The sequence below is a fragment of the Larimichthys crocea genome, chromosome VII (genome assembly GCF_000972845.2).
Source record: "Larimichthys crocea isolate SSNF chromosome VII, L_crocea_2.0, whole genome shotgun sequence".
NCBI lineage: Eukaryota > Metazoa > Chordata > Actinopteri > Sciaenidae > Larimichthys > Larimichthys crocea.
The window spans coordinates 3,657,061-3,672,489 of NC_040017.1; the positions used below are offsets into that span (position 1 = coordinate 3,657,061).

The window sequence follows — 15,429 nt, forward strand, 5'->3', positions numbered from 1 at the left end:
AGTTTACTCACAACAGCTTCAGTTACTGACAGATTTCTGTGAACTGCTAAAATATAAACAGAAAAAATGAAATCACAAATGTCCAAAACATTCATCACCATTTATTAAATTAACCATTTCAGGGATCGAGTCACTTCTTTTTCATTATTTGTACAAAGTTGAATATACATTAAATTTTCTGCCAGACAGAAAGTGACAATGAATACTCAGTTTGAAAGGTACAACTGTGAATAGTAGCTATCACAATATCACAAATCAGTGTGTCTCCTCAAAAAACAGTGTAAAACCATAGACAAATAAGTTCAATGCAATTACTGTAACTAACCAAACTAACCAAAACAAGTTAATTACATTGTTGTTGGAGAAAAGTGACTCCCACAGGGTGTTCCACTTCCTTTGTTTGGAGTGATTGCAGCGTGCACTCGATATGCTCAACAGACTGAAACTAAGAAGAGTCATCCAAAAATATGTTTGTTAATTTTTGCTCATCACTATTAACGGCCACAGTGGTGTTTGTAGTCCAGGAGAAGCTCCTGGAGATGGGAAGGTGGGAAACTATTCCACACTGTCCCTGTTAATATAGAGTTGGGCAGGGTACACTATAGGTAAGGTAGGTAGGGTGAGACACGGGGGTATAGAGCATAGAGTACATAGTTTGTTTTTTCGGAGAACCAGTGCTGTGAGTAAGGGTGGAAGAAAGTTTAATGATTTGTGGACAGTCAAGTAAATCGTTTATTCAGGCACAGGTGGCAAGGCAAGATTAAACAGGATGAAAAAAACTCATCAGTTGCCTAATTTAAACGACTCATTTAAAAGATGGCAATGGGCCATAAGTGGACAGTTACTTTGTTTCAGAGCTATAGGGAAAAAATACTGATTAGGCTATTCTGAACAGAGTCCCTGACTTAACCTAACCAACCTTTCTGGTTTTGATGCTTTTGAGTCAAGATGGATGTGGCATGCACTTACTGTCTCGTAAGGACATACAATCCTCTGTCTTCACAGCGTTCAGCACAAAATTCCTTTAGGTGGGTGTTAGATTAGGACAGCCTATTTTCGTGATATTATTGGTATTACTGGCAAATTGTAGCTGACCTTGAGAAATGGATGTTTGTGTGTGACTCATTATATGAAAATTGATGGCTTCTCTTGTGGTAAACAACCTGTGTGGTTATCTACACCATACATAAGTGAATATGATTGCTGTCCCTGTGGGGATGGATTACCAGGCTTTTCATACAGAAACCCAAAGTCTAAAACTATGATGCTGTGAGAGGGGAGCCGGACCTCGGATAAACAATATGATCTTGGTTATAATTTTTGGAGATAATCTTCAGTTTGAGGAATCAATGCTATGTCTGACCTGTTATATGCTTCGAGCAAATTGTGAAAACTCTGACAAAGGCGACAATTCGGCTCTTGCTGGACCAGTTTATATATTCAGGTACACTCTAGTTCAGTTTCAGTGATCTAACTTTATATTTCATATTCCAAAATGTGCCAGTTTCTCCGAGTCATTCAGGCTAGAGGGTGTGAAAGTGTGTTGAAAAGTCAACATGTTACAGGGATTAAAAGATATTTAATCAAACGTGACACATCTCATTAACAGTCAGGTCCTACAGCCGCCGTAGGTAGGAGAATGCCATCTGCTGTTAGCTCTGATTGTCCTTGTGAAACTTTGGTGTTGACTTGGTGTGAGTCATCTGTAATGTTCTTTCTGGGAGGGAACAAATAGGCAGCCATCAGACACGGTGAAAGAAATAAATCAAACAAAATTCAACTGGCATCAGTGACCTACATGTTTACCTACAGGGTGTGTCATTTTTAAAATGTTCTCTCACATATTAAAGAGACACCTTGTCATTTATTTGTTTCTCTCATCACGTATCCTAGAGTCATAACTTCATTAGTTTTGAGCATTATTGTAATGTAATGAATTTCAGTTTGTTCTTTAAGAGCTAATATCTTGAAGAGATTCATTCGTTTTACCTTTAAAACACACACTTTGTTAGTTTCCATGATTAAAAATAAGAAAATCTGTATTACAAATACATGCAGTTAGCTCATGTTTATTAGAAAAATTGATATTATTGAATTAATTTGCAGCCTTAGGTCTCACAGACAGAACAATGAATATTTGACACTGATAAAGGCTAATTAAAGGCTAGTTAAAATTATGTTTACTCCTTAGCAGAGATCTTCTACTTACAGTGTTGGAGTATCGTAATGGATGAGCACTAACACTATCCATATTAAAAGATGGGATTCAAAAAATACAGTCACTCCAGCCTCTTAAATCATATTTTGACAGTGGCCTTATACATGTATCCTAATGATTATGGTTGGAGGTTAGGCAGGTTCAGAAACAATAATACAATGTACATGATTGTGCTTATGTTGTTTGTTCTATGTCAAATGAACAACTTTAAATATTATTATATGAAATAATATCACCAAAAAGTAGCCATTTATAACTGTGGCTGTGTATCTCTTTGTTGTCCTTGTGACTTTGTAGCCATTTTGTGTCTCTTTGTGGATATTATTTACCTCTTAGGGAAGGTCACTCACAGGATTTCTTGTATTATTTGTTGATGGATTGCTGCTGCTTCCCAGAATGCTCATCTTCCGAAAATACGAGTAGCTTGCTGTTAGCCGTATAACAGTTCTGTATGCCGCTGTGTTCTTTCATGGTCAAGTGCTATAGTGGAGCAGCCTGGGTCCCATATGTTTTCGATCTACAAAACTTTGATGCATGTTGCTCCTTTTGCAGAAGAGATGATACATAGAAAGGACTAGTTGCTGCCTAATCTGATGCTTCCTCTGCTAGACCCTTTGTCCTTGTTGTCTTCCCTCCTCTGTGCCATAATATGCGGTTCAAACATTTTCTACCCATAGAAATCTGGTGTCTGCCTGTATTTCTGTCCTCTTGTGTTTATGTGAGAGATTCCTTATTCCCTGAACAAATATACAGTACTTATTCACCTATTGTTGTTTGCTATTGCATTGTCTGGGCTGACTGAATGGGTATAGACGTGGCTGATTTTAGAAAACCTTGAGGGACTGTAGTCCAACAAATGTGTCCCTTTGATAACCATAATGACAAATTTGCGCTCACGTGTCTTTTTGTTAGACCCTCACAAACTTGGAACATCCTTTCATTGCACGGCAACAGTATCTTTTTTCCATCTTACAAATTTGCTCGAATATAGCCAGAGGTCTTATCCTACCCACCTGTCACAACATTTCTCTGACTTCTCTGTTTTATTTTGACCTGATGATTTATGTGTTCCAGTGTTTCATTGCTGTCGTCACTGTTTTGTTAGGTAAGGCTTCTTTTTTGTGTCTGCCTTTTATGTCTTACCATTACCATTACCATTTACTTTCTATGTTATATTTTGTAGATTTTAATGTTCTTTCTGGCTTTTTTTTTAGCTTCAAGGTACAACTGGCTGCTCGGCTAACAGTGAAACAGTGACATAGATTAATGAAATCAAACTAAAAATCCATAACCTCACCATCTATAATGGTGCTAAGAGCCTGTAATACGCCTTTGAGACCAGAAAACTAATTGAATACTGAATAAACGAAAGATAGAAACATACACACAGGACAAATGAAGGATCCAGGGTGTAACATTTAGGAGAATTGTTTGGCAGAAATGGAATACATTTATTCATGTTTTCATTTGTGTATAATTACCTAAAAATAGGAATTTGATGTTTTTCAGTCTGCCATGTTGTACCACTGTGTTTCTACAGTAGCCTAGAACAGACATACCACTGGCTAAACAGGTTAAACAAAATGGTTTGAGTCAGGGTATTCAACTGTTTGTGTTGTGCTGGTGAAAACGACATTAATGCAATGTTATTATTCTTCAGAATATATTCTAAATACTTTTCTCTGCTGGAGTGTGCAGACTACCCCACTGCTGATATAATTTACAGAATTCTGATACTCCTCAAACAATTTAGTGACTTTTCATGTTGTACATGTTTCTCCACTCATTTGTTCAGTTCTGTGTTTGGTCTTCCTAAATCCTTACCACTAGTGGTGCCAAAGGAAATGTTATTACAGACACTAAGAGGTTTTATCCGTTGTACACTGGCCTTTCTCAAACTGTGCTTGTCAGGATCAGATGTAGATTTTTATAATCATCTATTATGACAATGTCAATTTGTTTTCTATTGCTTTAAGATTCTTGAGTTTTATTTCACTAAATTTAAAGTGCCATTGGAAAGAAAATAGGGATTTTATTCAGTGTTGATTTTTTATTTAGGGTGTAAATGTATTGTAGACCATTATGAAATTATGTTATTTAAGAAAAATGTTAATGAGGCAAAGATAAATAACATTCGAGAGTGCTTGTTTAGGTCAGTGTTTGTGTTAGTGGTGTGTCTGAGCTCACGTCTGTCTGGCTTATTTCGTGCGTACAGCTTGAGGCGGTGTGTGTTCCAGCAAATGTGGAAGTGTTGCATTATGAATGGGGAAGCAGATAACCTGCAATGCAGTCACTCAACACTGTGAAAACCTGAGATGTTCTCGCTTATCCATTTGACACAGCACACACACACAGTGTAATCCGATTCCACGAGATGGAAACCAAATACATTCAACATCTCCAACGTGAGGGTTACAGATGCTGTCTTACTGTTTGCTCTGGAACGTCTGAGTCACTTGGTCCTCCAACGCTGCCCGTATGTCAGTTTTCTGTCAGAAGAGGATCATGCTTAGTTAAATTTATCCCTGAAATGTTATATTTTTAAATACATACAACATGATGTACTATCATAACTGTAGTTCTCCTAAAAACTAATGTGAAGATTTACATTCCGAACAAAATGTTAAAAATATAAGATAGACAAAAATCAATAAAACTGGTCCAGATCTGAAATTGCTGTGTGTCTGTTTATCCCAACACTGAAATTCCTGCATATTGCATCACTTGCATCACATTGATTCCTCAAAGTCATGCTCAATACATTTGTGGCACATGATGGAGGATGCTTCTACACACTCATTTGCATAAGCTACAGTTTTTAGCTGTACCTTAATTTGCATATTGCTGCGCAGTGTCCCACTGTTCAACAGCTGGTTATACTGCCAGCCCCAGCCAACCTCCCCCACATGGCTGTGCTTGGGCATCGGAGGGGGGGCGAGCGGCGCAGCTCGGCAAAAGTAACTGAGGTCACCTGTGGCCTCAGGTGATGAGGCACCCACACCGATGTACCTGGGAAAATAATTTGATCTTGGCCTGTAGTCTCCAATTCCATCGGGGCCTTGTTAAAATCAGTGGGCATGTAAGGAAAAGTGAAAAAAGATGAATTCTCTATTCACAACTTAGATTCCACAGATACGACTGTGTGGGGGTGTTAATAAAAAAGAAAGAAAGAAGCATTGTGCAGCATGCGTTAAAGAAAATGTGAACTATTATATATATACAGATACAGATATACAGATATCTCTGTACATTGCCACTGGCGGCTTTTGAGAGAGAGGTTGGAGAAACGAGAAATAGATTGTTTATGTAAAGTTAAAAAAAAGGATAGAAAACTGACTGCATCCATTCAGTGTTTGAATGATTCAATTGTTTGACGATTGTTTGAGTGATTTGCTGCAACTAATTATCTTTCAAGAGGAATCAGAGCAAAGGATCAGTGTTCTTCAGAACATACAATCTCTCTGATACTCATTCATTGTTATTCAGAGTAACAACAAAGCAAACATAAATTATTAATGCTTGGAAAACATGTGATATATTAACATGATACAGACTAGTCAATATTCTTGCAAATCACATTGTAGGTTGTCTAATGCATTCATTATTGCAGTGTAAACACAAACACAAACACTGACATACAAGGCACATACTCTACAATTACCCGAGCGCACACAGGCACACTTACAGTGTGTCAACTTACTTTTTGCACTGGTTACAGTGCCATCATGTGTCCAATTACAGTTATATTTTCTTGGACACGGAACAGCTTATGTAATTGTTAAACAATGCTTTGGGGTCTTTAGTGACCTATTATCACACAGTAAACTGGTTTACAGCAGTCTAACAGTACACACTTTCCCTCCAATTACAATTTTGGCACAGCATATTGTAAATATAAGAATGACTTCAAATTTAAAATATTTTTCAACACATTCTACTTTCTAGAATAAATACATTTTCTCCATGGCTCTCCTACCTGTAAAAATCATCCTTTGTCCATGCTGTGATCCTCTTGGAATTGCTTGGCTTTTTTGCATTACTTTTACCAGCGTTTGGTTTGGGATAGTTGGAGGCTAGATACACCTACAGTATATAATGGATGTCCCTGGGTGATAACTTGAGCCCAGCAGCCGGCTCTGTCCATGGGGTCATGGTTGGTTGTTACGCAACCACTGGTTGTCATGGCATCAGTGGTTGTAACCCAGTTGAATGGTAAGAACACGGCAGGCGTCTTCTATTGAAGCATGTCCAGAACATATTGCTTTTATTCTAAATTCATCTCATTAGCATGTTATAAACTTATAAACATCTGTTTTCCTGCTTCTTAACCTCTATAGGTGCTGCTGTAACATGTGAATATCTGCTTAGGGATCAGTAAAGTTTAGCTTATTATATCTTACATTTTAAAACTCTATGTGGACCCCTGGGTGTATAAGTCAGTCCCATCAGGATCTTGTGAAGCTTATTGCAGATCAAAATAACTAAATTCAGCGTGGCTCTCAGAACGAAGTGCTCATGCAAAACTGCATTAAAAAAGCACATAGCACAGCCCAGTGTGTCTGTCCGCTGCTTATATTGCCACAGGACATTTGTATTTTGTATGTTTATTTTATCCTTTCTGATCAAATGTTCAAGGATAACTTGGAATGTAAGTGTACTTATTTAAGTACTGGATTGGTACAACTTTAAGGTACTTTCCTATTACATTTTATCAACAAAATGCTACTTTACAGTTCTACTCCACATTCAAGTTTTATTTTAGCACTTTTTAATTATTTCTACTTTTTGACTACATTTGTTACTAGTTGTCAATGTTTCCTGGTTCAAACTCTGACTGGGACTTTGGAGTTTGTATGTTCTTCCTGTGTCTGTGTGGGTTGTCTCCAGGTACTTTGGCTTCCAAATACATGAAGGTTAACTGGTGACCCTAAATTGCCCGTAGGTGTGAATGTGAATGTGAACGGCTATTTGTCTATACCGTATGTGTCAGTCCTGTGATGAACTGGTGACTTATCCAGGTTCCAGCCTCCTGCGTCCTGGGGATAAAGATAAGTATTCAAGGAAAATAGATGGATATTTACTAGATACTTTGCAGAGACAAAATATAAATCAAGCAGTGAATCAGCATGCATTAATACTGATTAATATACCCTGATTATTACTGATTATCTAACAAAAGTATGCATGAAAGAAATGTACTACACAAATACATCTGACTGATTGATTTATAATGAGTAGTTTTAGTTTTTGGTACTTTAATTATTTTCTGATGGCTATACCTATGGAGTTTTACTTAAACAACATTAAATGCAGGGATTTTATTAATTTTCTTTTATTTAGTATTAACACTGTTTTTTTTATCACTACTTATTAGTGTTAACACTGGTTCTGATCTGTGTACCACTGAGGATAAGTAGTGTTTATGTTTTTACGACCTCCACCTGAATGTGTATTGATGTTGTATTACCCCTTTCAGTCACTAGGTGGTCCCCAAGCATCATGTTGCCACATTGCACTCCACTCCTCCTTCTTCACGCTCTTTTCTTTTTTTCTTTCTCTCTCTCTCTCTCTCTCTCTCTCTCTCTTTCTTTTTCTTTTTTTTTTGTTAAATGGACTCGCCCATGAGCCGCCCCTTGTGACTAAATCTCCGTCAAGTCAAACACAGATAACGAAAGTTAGACAGGAAATGCAATGATTTCACCTTCAGAATAAGATAGTAACTTTAAGAAGACACATCAAGCACGGCTGTAACATTGAAACATTGCAGTCACTGAATCAAAGACTCAATGTATTTGATATTGAAATAAAAATAAAGACAGATTGAAATGATTACGATATGTATGCTGTCATGCTGCATGAGTACAGTTCATTGAATGCCATGCAGTCTATCGTGTTATTCGCCCTTGGGATATATTATATAAATGTATCTTGCATATCATTTAAAATTAAGCTCATAATGTGACATTTGCGTGTCGGTATTTACAAATATAATGATATTTTGCTGGACAACAACATGCATATTTCATTTAGCGCAGACTCCTCCCTGCACACACAGCTATCTTCATTGTCTCTTTGTGTTAGCGTCAAACACCTCGCTCTCTTCTCTGAGTTTTATTTTGAAAATCTATCAGGGAGGTGCGGCTGCTCACCGCTGCTGACTTTACCCCGCTGTGTCAGTCACCATGGTGGCATACAACAGAGCGCAGCAGCGGCGGACCTATCTTCACTTTTAGACCCAGTAAAAATGTTAATATCGTGAATTCCCCCGGTGAGTGTACTCGGGCCTGGCTCTCATAATGGACGCCGGGTTGTTGCTGAGCGGATAGCAGGACGCCCTGAGCTCACTCTGTGTTTTGTTTTGTTTGCTGGATCCTACATGGAATTTCTTTTCGTCGCTAGCAAAATGCTGAAGAGACCAGGGACGGCTTTGATGAACGTTGGCTTGAATAAAGGGACATTTTTTTTTTTTTACAGTGAGAAAATAACTCAGTGAGACACTTTGAGCCTCCTTTTGTTCAGAAAACAAGTTTCCTCTCGGGCGGGACTGCTTGTTGGCTCCGGCTCCGGGCAACATAAAGACAGACAACCCCACTAAAGGAGACCGCTCGGCTGTCTGGCTCCAGTCGTGGCCTGGCTCCGGGGCACTCCCAGCTTTATCCGCTAGCATCGGAGCACAGGCGACAAGAATAAAGCAAGACAGTAGACTGGGGTGGGCTTGTTTCTGCTTATATCCGTGACGTTGGATATTTCTAAACACTTTTATCAGGATAAGAAATCCAACCTCCTCCAGACGGCGTCTTCCAAAACAATGGCGTCTTATGTGGATAACAGCTTTCGGCAGGCTGTGATGATGAATCCGGCTGAAAGGACGCAACAGGTCAGGAGAAATATTTGATTATGTGGCCTTAAAGCTAATGTCCCGTGTGTGTGTGTATAAGGACTTATCTCCACAGTGTTTAACACTCTGTTTCTACATTATAACATTGCAGCATTCGCTATATTGTAACGTCCTGAACTCAACTGTTGCCAGTCGGCTTGTTGCAGCGGCTACATCCCGCTAAGCCCTGCCTCTATCAGCGCGATAATCAGGGCTACTTAACGTAACAGGCTGTATCCTCGTGGAAATATAACCCACACTAGCCAGGTTATGCTTTTTTCTTCCTTCTTTCTTTCTTTCTTTCTTTCTTTCTTTTATTTATTTATTTATTTATTTATTTATTTATTTATTTATTTATTTAACATTTGCAGACGTCATGTATAGCAAAAGCGACTTATTATACCTCCTAAAAAACATAAAAAATGCTGGCGAGGAGAGGTAAACTGTGGCTAATCCCGACCTAAAGTTAGTAAATAGCATTAAAACAGTCAGCATTTTTTTCTTCTTTACAATGAGACACAATTTAAAAAAAAAAAAAACATGGCTGCATCTGAGTCAGGTTTATTAATTTTTGATTTGTTATAATTCAGAGCTTAATTAAATATTCTAAATTTACGTTGTAATCCAGATTTCTGCACACACTGCACTCACAGAACAGGAGAAACAAGCAAACCATTCTGCTGTGATATTATGTGTTTCAGCTCACTGCTGTCCCTGCACAGTATCACCTCATCTCTACCATCCCATGTGGGTTTCATAGGAAGTTCACGAGTATTATGTAGCTTCAGAACATGCAAATCCTGCACGCTGTGGTTATGATCACACACACACACACACACAGAGCTTGCATGACGTTCAGATATTAGACGTTCTGTTTTGCAGATAAATCCAGCCCGACTGTGAAGATGGTATCGTTTCATTCGAGCTGTGTGCTTTCACTGCAGATAGATGCTGCTTCAGCAAAGCCTTTACACACAAGAGACAATCAATAGGCCACCACTCAAACCAGCGGGGCTACAGTTAGTGGCACAGCTGTCTGCCCGTCTATCTGACTTTGAGGAAACAATTATGGTGTCATTGACGGCTTGTTAGTTGTACTAGGCCCATGGTCTTTAGAGCTTTGTGCAGGCTGTAATTTGGAGGAGTGACAGATGCCTTTGTGGTTATGGAAACAAAGACACAGACAAAATATGGACATCCAAGATGAGGTTTTACAAATGCAGGCTTAACTAATGATGCTTTTAACTGTTGATTCATATGATTATTGTTTCCTGGGTTAATCGTCTCATCATTTGAAATGATCAACACGGCTGTCAGAATGTCAGTGAGCTCACAGTGATGGCTCAATCAACAGTCTAAAACTCAAACATATTCTAATATATGTGATTATATTTTCACATTGAGACATAAGGATTAGATATGTTTAGTATTTTTTTTCTGTTATTACAGCAGTTGCCTTTTGCCTGTTATTCAATCAGCATACATTCAGCTGTAGTTGGATTGAATTGTCAGTCTTAACCTCGGATTATAATTTCATTCAGCTGCGGCGGTCTGTTCTTTGTTTGATTTCCCATGAACCCGGAGATTTTCTCTGCAGGAAATAGTTTCTGATAGTTCTGATGACATGTTCCTTTAAAATAATAACTGGAAACCAATTTTTGCTCGTGTTGCTGTCGTCTGAAACTTTCCAAAACCTGACAAGAATATGTGCAAATTAAGCACTTGGAAAAAGCTACTGAGACTTGGATGAAATATGTCCTACTAGGAGATTCAGTAAAAAAACAAAACAAAAAGAAAACAAACCCTGGTATGTCTGTGGTCCTTCAACACTCTGGAAGCCACGGTATGAACCCATGCTGTGTCAATATGCAAACATTTCATTCAGGAGGTCTGAAAAAAGAAAAATCAAACCAGGACAGCTTGAGCAATGACTAAACGACAATGTATGAAAATGATTTAGTCCGAGGTGAAAGTGTGATGTCCTGACAGGATTCACAAACACTGAATCCATGTCACCGTGCAGTTGTGTCACATGTTTTAAAAAAAGGCCATTTAAGCCTCACGGTGTTGAATACCGTGTGACTTCTCCTCTGTGTTTTTCAATAGCAGCACCTTTTCTTGGCGTTCTTTTCAAGACTGCGGCGGCTGACACAGTTTATCCTAATGCTGCTGGCAGGGTCTCTCTGTCGGGATTAGCTAACGGTCTGAGGGATCTGTCTCTATCGCTCGAGACCGACCACAGTGAGCTTTGACGGTCTGTCCCCTCCCACTGTCACGCCAGCTTTGTCAGTTTCCTTTGCTTGATCTTAAACTGGAACTCAAAGTGCATCACTGTCAAAATTTTAAACATGCAAAGTACAAAGGGGGGAGCCTGTACCTGGGTGGAGAAATGACATTTGAATATAAAACATGCATTTCTTAATCATGCAATAGCACTCAGATGCTTTGCAGGGTCAGAATTGGGACTTTGTTTTATGATGACACAGTCAAACTATTTATACCCAGCCCAGACACACATTTGAGCATTTAAAAAAAATCTAAAATAGGTTGTTGTTAAAATAGCATCCCGTCCACCGCCTCCCCCTTAGGGATGTATTTTTCCTCTGTGTACAGATGTCTGCAGGAGACAATACCGGGACAGGAACACTATCAGATTAGCAAACGACATAATGACAGTGAGCTCGCCTTGACACTGCAATTTAATGAGACCATATTTGAGCACCGTACAGTCATGTTTATCAGACCGGCTAAAATCAAGGGGCACCCTCCTCGCCTGGAAAACGAGGCAGCTGAAGAAGTGCTAAAAACTGTAACATCTCGAGCAGCCACTCGAGGCTGGCTGCAGAACATTTCAACCTCCATAAGCACTAGAGTTGGACTTATTAAGACGTTCAACTCCACAGCAGAAGTAAACGAAGCCTGGTACAGCACCCAGGCGTCGTTTGGTCTTTACTGATTTTTATACTAGCAGGGTAGAAGAGGCAGGACAGCTGACATGTGTGGTACAGCAGTCAGAAATATGGTGGCTGCTTCAACAAGACACCACAGACACTATGAAAATCCATCCACTGTGATTGAATGGTACAGTAGAACGCTTGTTTATGCCTTTATGATCGTTGTTCAGTCCAATAAGCCGTTTTATGGCACCTCATCGGGCTCTGGTAACCTGTGAAGGACCCTGCTCATTACTGTTTGACTTTTTATTCATTTCTAACAATCCGTTTGTAACCAGTAATCATTATATTAATCAGCATACTCATTATCAAACATGAAGCAGGCTTTCTGTGTGTGTTTTGTCGGGTCACTGGGTGGGAGTTGGGCTATCTTTAGCATTGAACTATGATATCTATCTTCTCTCATTGAGTTTTAGTAGATGGAAACTCTACAGCGTTTTATATCTCGACACACACTGAGCTCTTCGTTCTGCAAATGGTTCTGCGTGTGTATTTTTAGAATGACATGTTTATGGTGTGTTTTCTGTATTTTAATCATGGCTGGAAATTAATCTAATTAGGACCATAAAATCGTTCAACTGAACAGATTTGAGCTGCGTATTTCTAATCGCGTCATTCATCCACGTCTCATCAGGCACCAAGAGTATGCAACCCAAGACTGCGCCACACAATCGGGGTATTAATGAGTGAAATCAAATTCTTTAAAAAGACACACACACTCACACTCACACTCACACACACTTGGCTCTGATAATCTACAGCAAGTAGCTGGCCTCAGGATGGACATCTCTCCTCTTGTTTAGCCAGGTGGCAGAGCTAAAGGCCACGAACAAGAGTCCTCCGCTGAGGTGACCCTGCTTCACAGCCACATGGCCGAAAGGGACAAGCTGCCTACTTTACATTGTTTCCACATATCCTGGACCAGAGCAGAGAGATCAGTCCAGGCATGAGATGACTATAGGAGAGACCAAGGTGGAAAAAAAGCATTCTGCACATTCAGATATTCTTGACCGCCGTGACTCGTACTGAGCAAAATAAATCTTAGTTTCTAGGCCATTAGTCAAACTCGGATACAAACAGCGAGGAGTTTAATGGTCCAGCTAAGATAACAAATATCCTTTTGTCTGCAGAACAACCACGGCGTGACATGGAAGGGTCGAGAAAAACAGACGTAGAATGAGAATTTCAAAGTAAAACTCTTCCTTTCAGATGAAGGTGAAACTAGACTATTTATCAGCGGCAAATAAACTGTAGCATACTCTGCTTGATGCCTTCAGCCTTAAGATTTGAAAGAAGTAATGAAATATCTGAAATTCTTTGTAGCCAAACCCTCACACATGAAACTGTGCAGAAACCTGTAGTGGAAGTAGTTGCCACAGGTTGTAAAATGAATGATGATGAGCACAGAGTTGCCTTTCTCTCTCAGCATCCTGCCCGGCGTAAGCAGGAAGAGGAAAAGCGTCAAGGATGCTTTTTGAACTTAAGCCGGAAGAGTGGTTTGACAACAAAAATCCCACCAACCCCCTACCACTGCCGAAAGCTGTTTTTATTTTCTGGAGCTGGGTGTTGTTTTGTGACTGCCTTCCTATTTTTGTCAGGGCGTCAGAAGCATGTGCACATCTATTTAAAAAAAAAAAACCTCCAGATTTGCTGGCTCAAAAACTAGGATGAACTTCTGTCGCAAGTTTTTATTTTTCTTCTTTCCCCTACTTGTAAATTTCCCAGCCGACAACCAATGTTTTCTAATCCTCCAAAAGAACCCCATTCTGTTCTGTTCATTTAGGCACTGCTTGCCCTGTGCAGCGCTAACCCTGTAGAAGTAAAGTGATGTCACATGTTATTCTTGTGTTGAAAGTGCAGGCTGACTGTAGGCAGAAGTGGTTACACACACCGCGGTCACAGTGACGTATTCCTCCCAGTTTAAATACAGAGGGGATGATTTCAGGAAGGGAAGAAAGAAACAAACGCACCGACGTATGATACCCACACACAGAAGAGCAGCACGGCTTCTGATTGGCTCATTTGAATCACTGCTTTTAATTTCACATCATGATATTGTGATGACGAATAAAGCAGCCTGTTGGTCAGCGAGCCCATTAAAGGTATCGATTATTATATTGATTCTTCAGCGTTATGGCTGTACAGGGAACGACTGAAACTTAAACACACATATAAGCTCTTTACTACATAAGATGACATTTATGGCTGTTTTTACAGTGTAATAGTACAGATAAATGTCTATCATTCCTGACTACGAGCCATAAAGTGCACATGCACTCCAGAAACTGTTCCTTACTGGAATACACCAGGATGTTTGTGTAGTTCTGTGTGCCTGACTGTTACTCCCTGAAATCTAATAAGAAGAGACCAATCCAATGTTGTTTCTGTTTCAAACGCGCCACTCAGACCAAAGTAAGTTACACACACAGAGCAGCTTTCACCTTTGTGATGCGTGATTTAACACTAGTGGAGCACAAAACCAAACTGAAGCTGGCGTTTCTTGATTATTTCGACTTGCTGCGCTGATATGTATATTTACAGATGACTAAGGTGGGTGGAAAGTAGCTGACTTCAAGACATGAATTCAACATGTCTTGAAGTCAGTTACTTTTTTGTGTTGTCTTGTATCTTCAAATAAGCAGTCTGTGGTTGCATTGCATGCTGGTCTGTTGAGGCTAGTGATTGATAGGTGCGTCTTCCCTTCTCGCTAATTATTATATTCTTATTGATTCATCTTCCAGGCAGTTTCTCGATTAATCGGTTTGAGCCATTGAAATGTCAGAAAATAGACCCAGTCTTTAAAGTTGCTGCTGATTAGTTTTTTGTTGTTTGACTTAATGGACTTTCTGGAGATCTAATGGACTCGCACTAAACTTGCTTTGCTCAACTGATATTGTTGAGGTGAATATTTCCACCGGAGGCGGCCTCAGAAAAAAGTTTCATTGTGCAAAGTTTGCCTAAGTTCTTTAATATCCTCCAGCAGAATCATATGAGAGTTCATTTTTAGCAAAAACAATAGATGGTGGGAGGAAGTTAAATCAAACATTTCTAAAATGTTTATCGAGAGACCCCATGCTGGCTTCTGAGTTGCTTACTCTGCAGTGTTCTTTCTTTTGCCGCTGCATTCATATTCTGATCTCAGATGCTGCCATATTGAGGCTCACTCCAGGTTATGTCTTTCATACATGCATTGCTTCCATCTGTTGTCTCGAACATTTCTGTTTCCAGAACTTTTGAAACTTATAGAATGTTTCTACAGGTTATATTATTAGTCTAAACCCTAATGCACTTCAACTTTTAATCTTGATTCTGTAGTTGCGTTGCGACCGGCCTTTTCATCCTTCCATTTCAGACGTACCTGGATGTTGCCCTCGGGGTCA

The 15,429-nt window shown here is 39.4% G+C and overlaps 2 protein-coding genes across 10 annotated transcripts in view; one reads left to right on the forward strand and one right to left on the reverse strand.

The window, feature by feature from the left end:
- Positions 1-236: 236 nt before the first annotated feature.
- On the reverse strand, positions 237-6,356 carry spmip2 (sperm microtubule inner protein 2). Its single transcript, XM_010747849.3, has 4 exons — positions 6,195-6,356; positions 5,047-5,276; positions 4,649-4,707; positions 237-1,717 (listed from the first exon to the last, which is right to left on the reverse strand). The coding sequence occupies exons 1-4, from the start codon at positions 6,253-6,255 to the stop codon at positions 1,603-1,605; spliced, it is 465 nt and encodes a 154-aa protein (XP_010746151.2). The 5' UTR covers positions 6,256-6,356; the 3' UTR covers positions 237-1,602.
- Positions 6,357-8,374: 2,018 nt separating this feature from the next.
- The window catches only part of rapgef2b (Rap guanine nucleotide exchange factor 2b), a 100,175-nt gene continuing 93,120 nt past the window's right edge, over positions 8,375-15,429 (forward strand). For 6 of the 9 annotated variants that reach the window (XM_027280747.1, XM_027280748.1, XM_019263611.2 and 3 more), the window contains exon 1: positions 8,376-9,095. In XM_027280747.1, the coding sequence (XP_027136548.1) occupies positions 9,027-9,095 (69 nt within the window). In that variant the 5' untranslated portion in view covers positions 8,376-9,026. Of the gene's footprint in view, positions 9,096-15,429 lie in introns of all 9 variants that reach the window. The other 3 variants (XM_027280749.1, XM_010747850.3, XM_019263609.2) reach the window with 3 other exon arrangements.

What these genes read in the sequence shown, in the direction of transcription:
- spmip2 (XM_010747849.3), bottom strand. Translation starts at nt 6,255, where the DNA reads ATGCAAAAAAGCCAAGCAATTCCAAGAGGATCACAGCATGGACAAAGG. An exon ending in GCAGCAATATGCAAATTAAG is followed by an intron (nt 4,708 to 5,046) that starts GTACAGCTAAAA and finishes CTCTTCTGACAG; the next exon opens with AAAACTGACATACGGGCAGC. An exon ending in CAGACGTTCCAGAGCAAACA is followed by an intron (nt 1,718 to 4,648) that starts GTAAGACAGCAT and finishes GTTCCCTCCCAG; the next exon opens with AAAGAACATTACAGATGACT.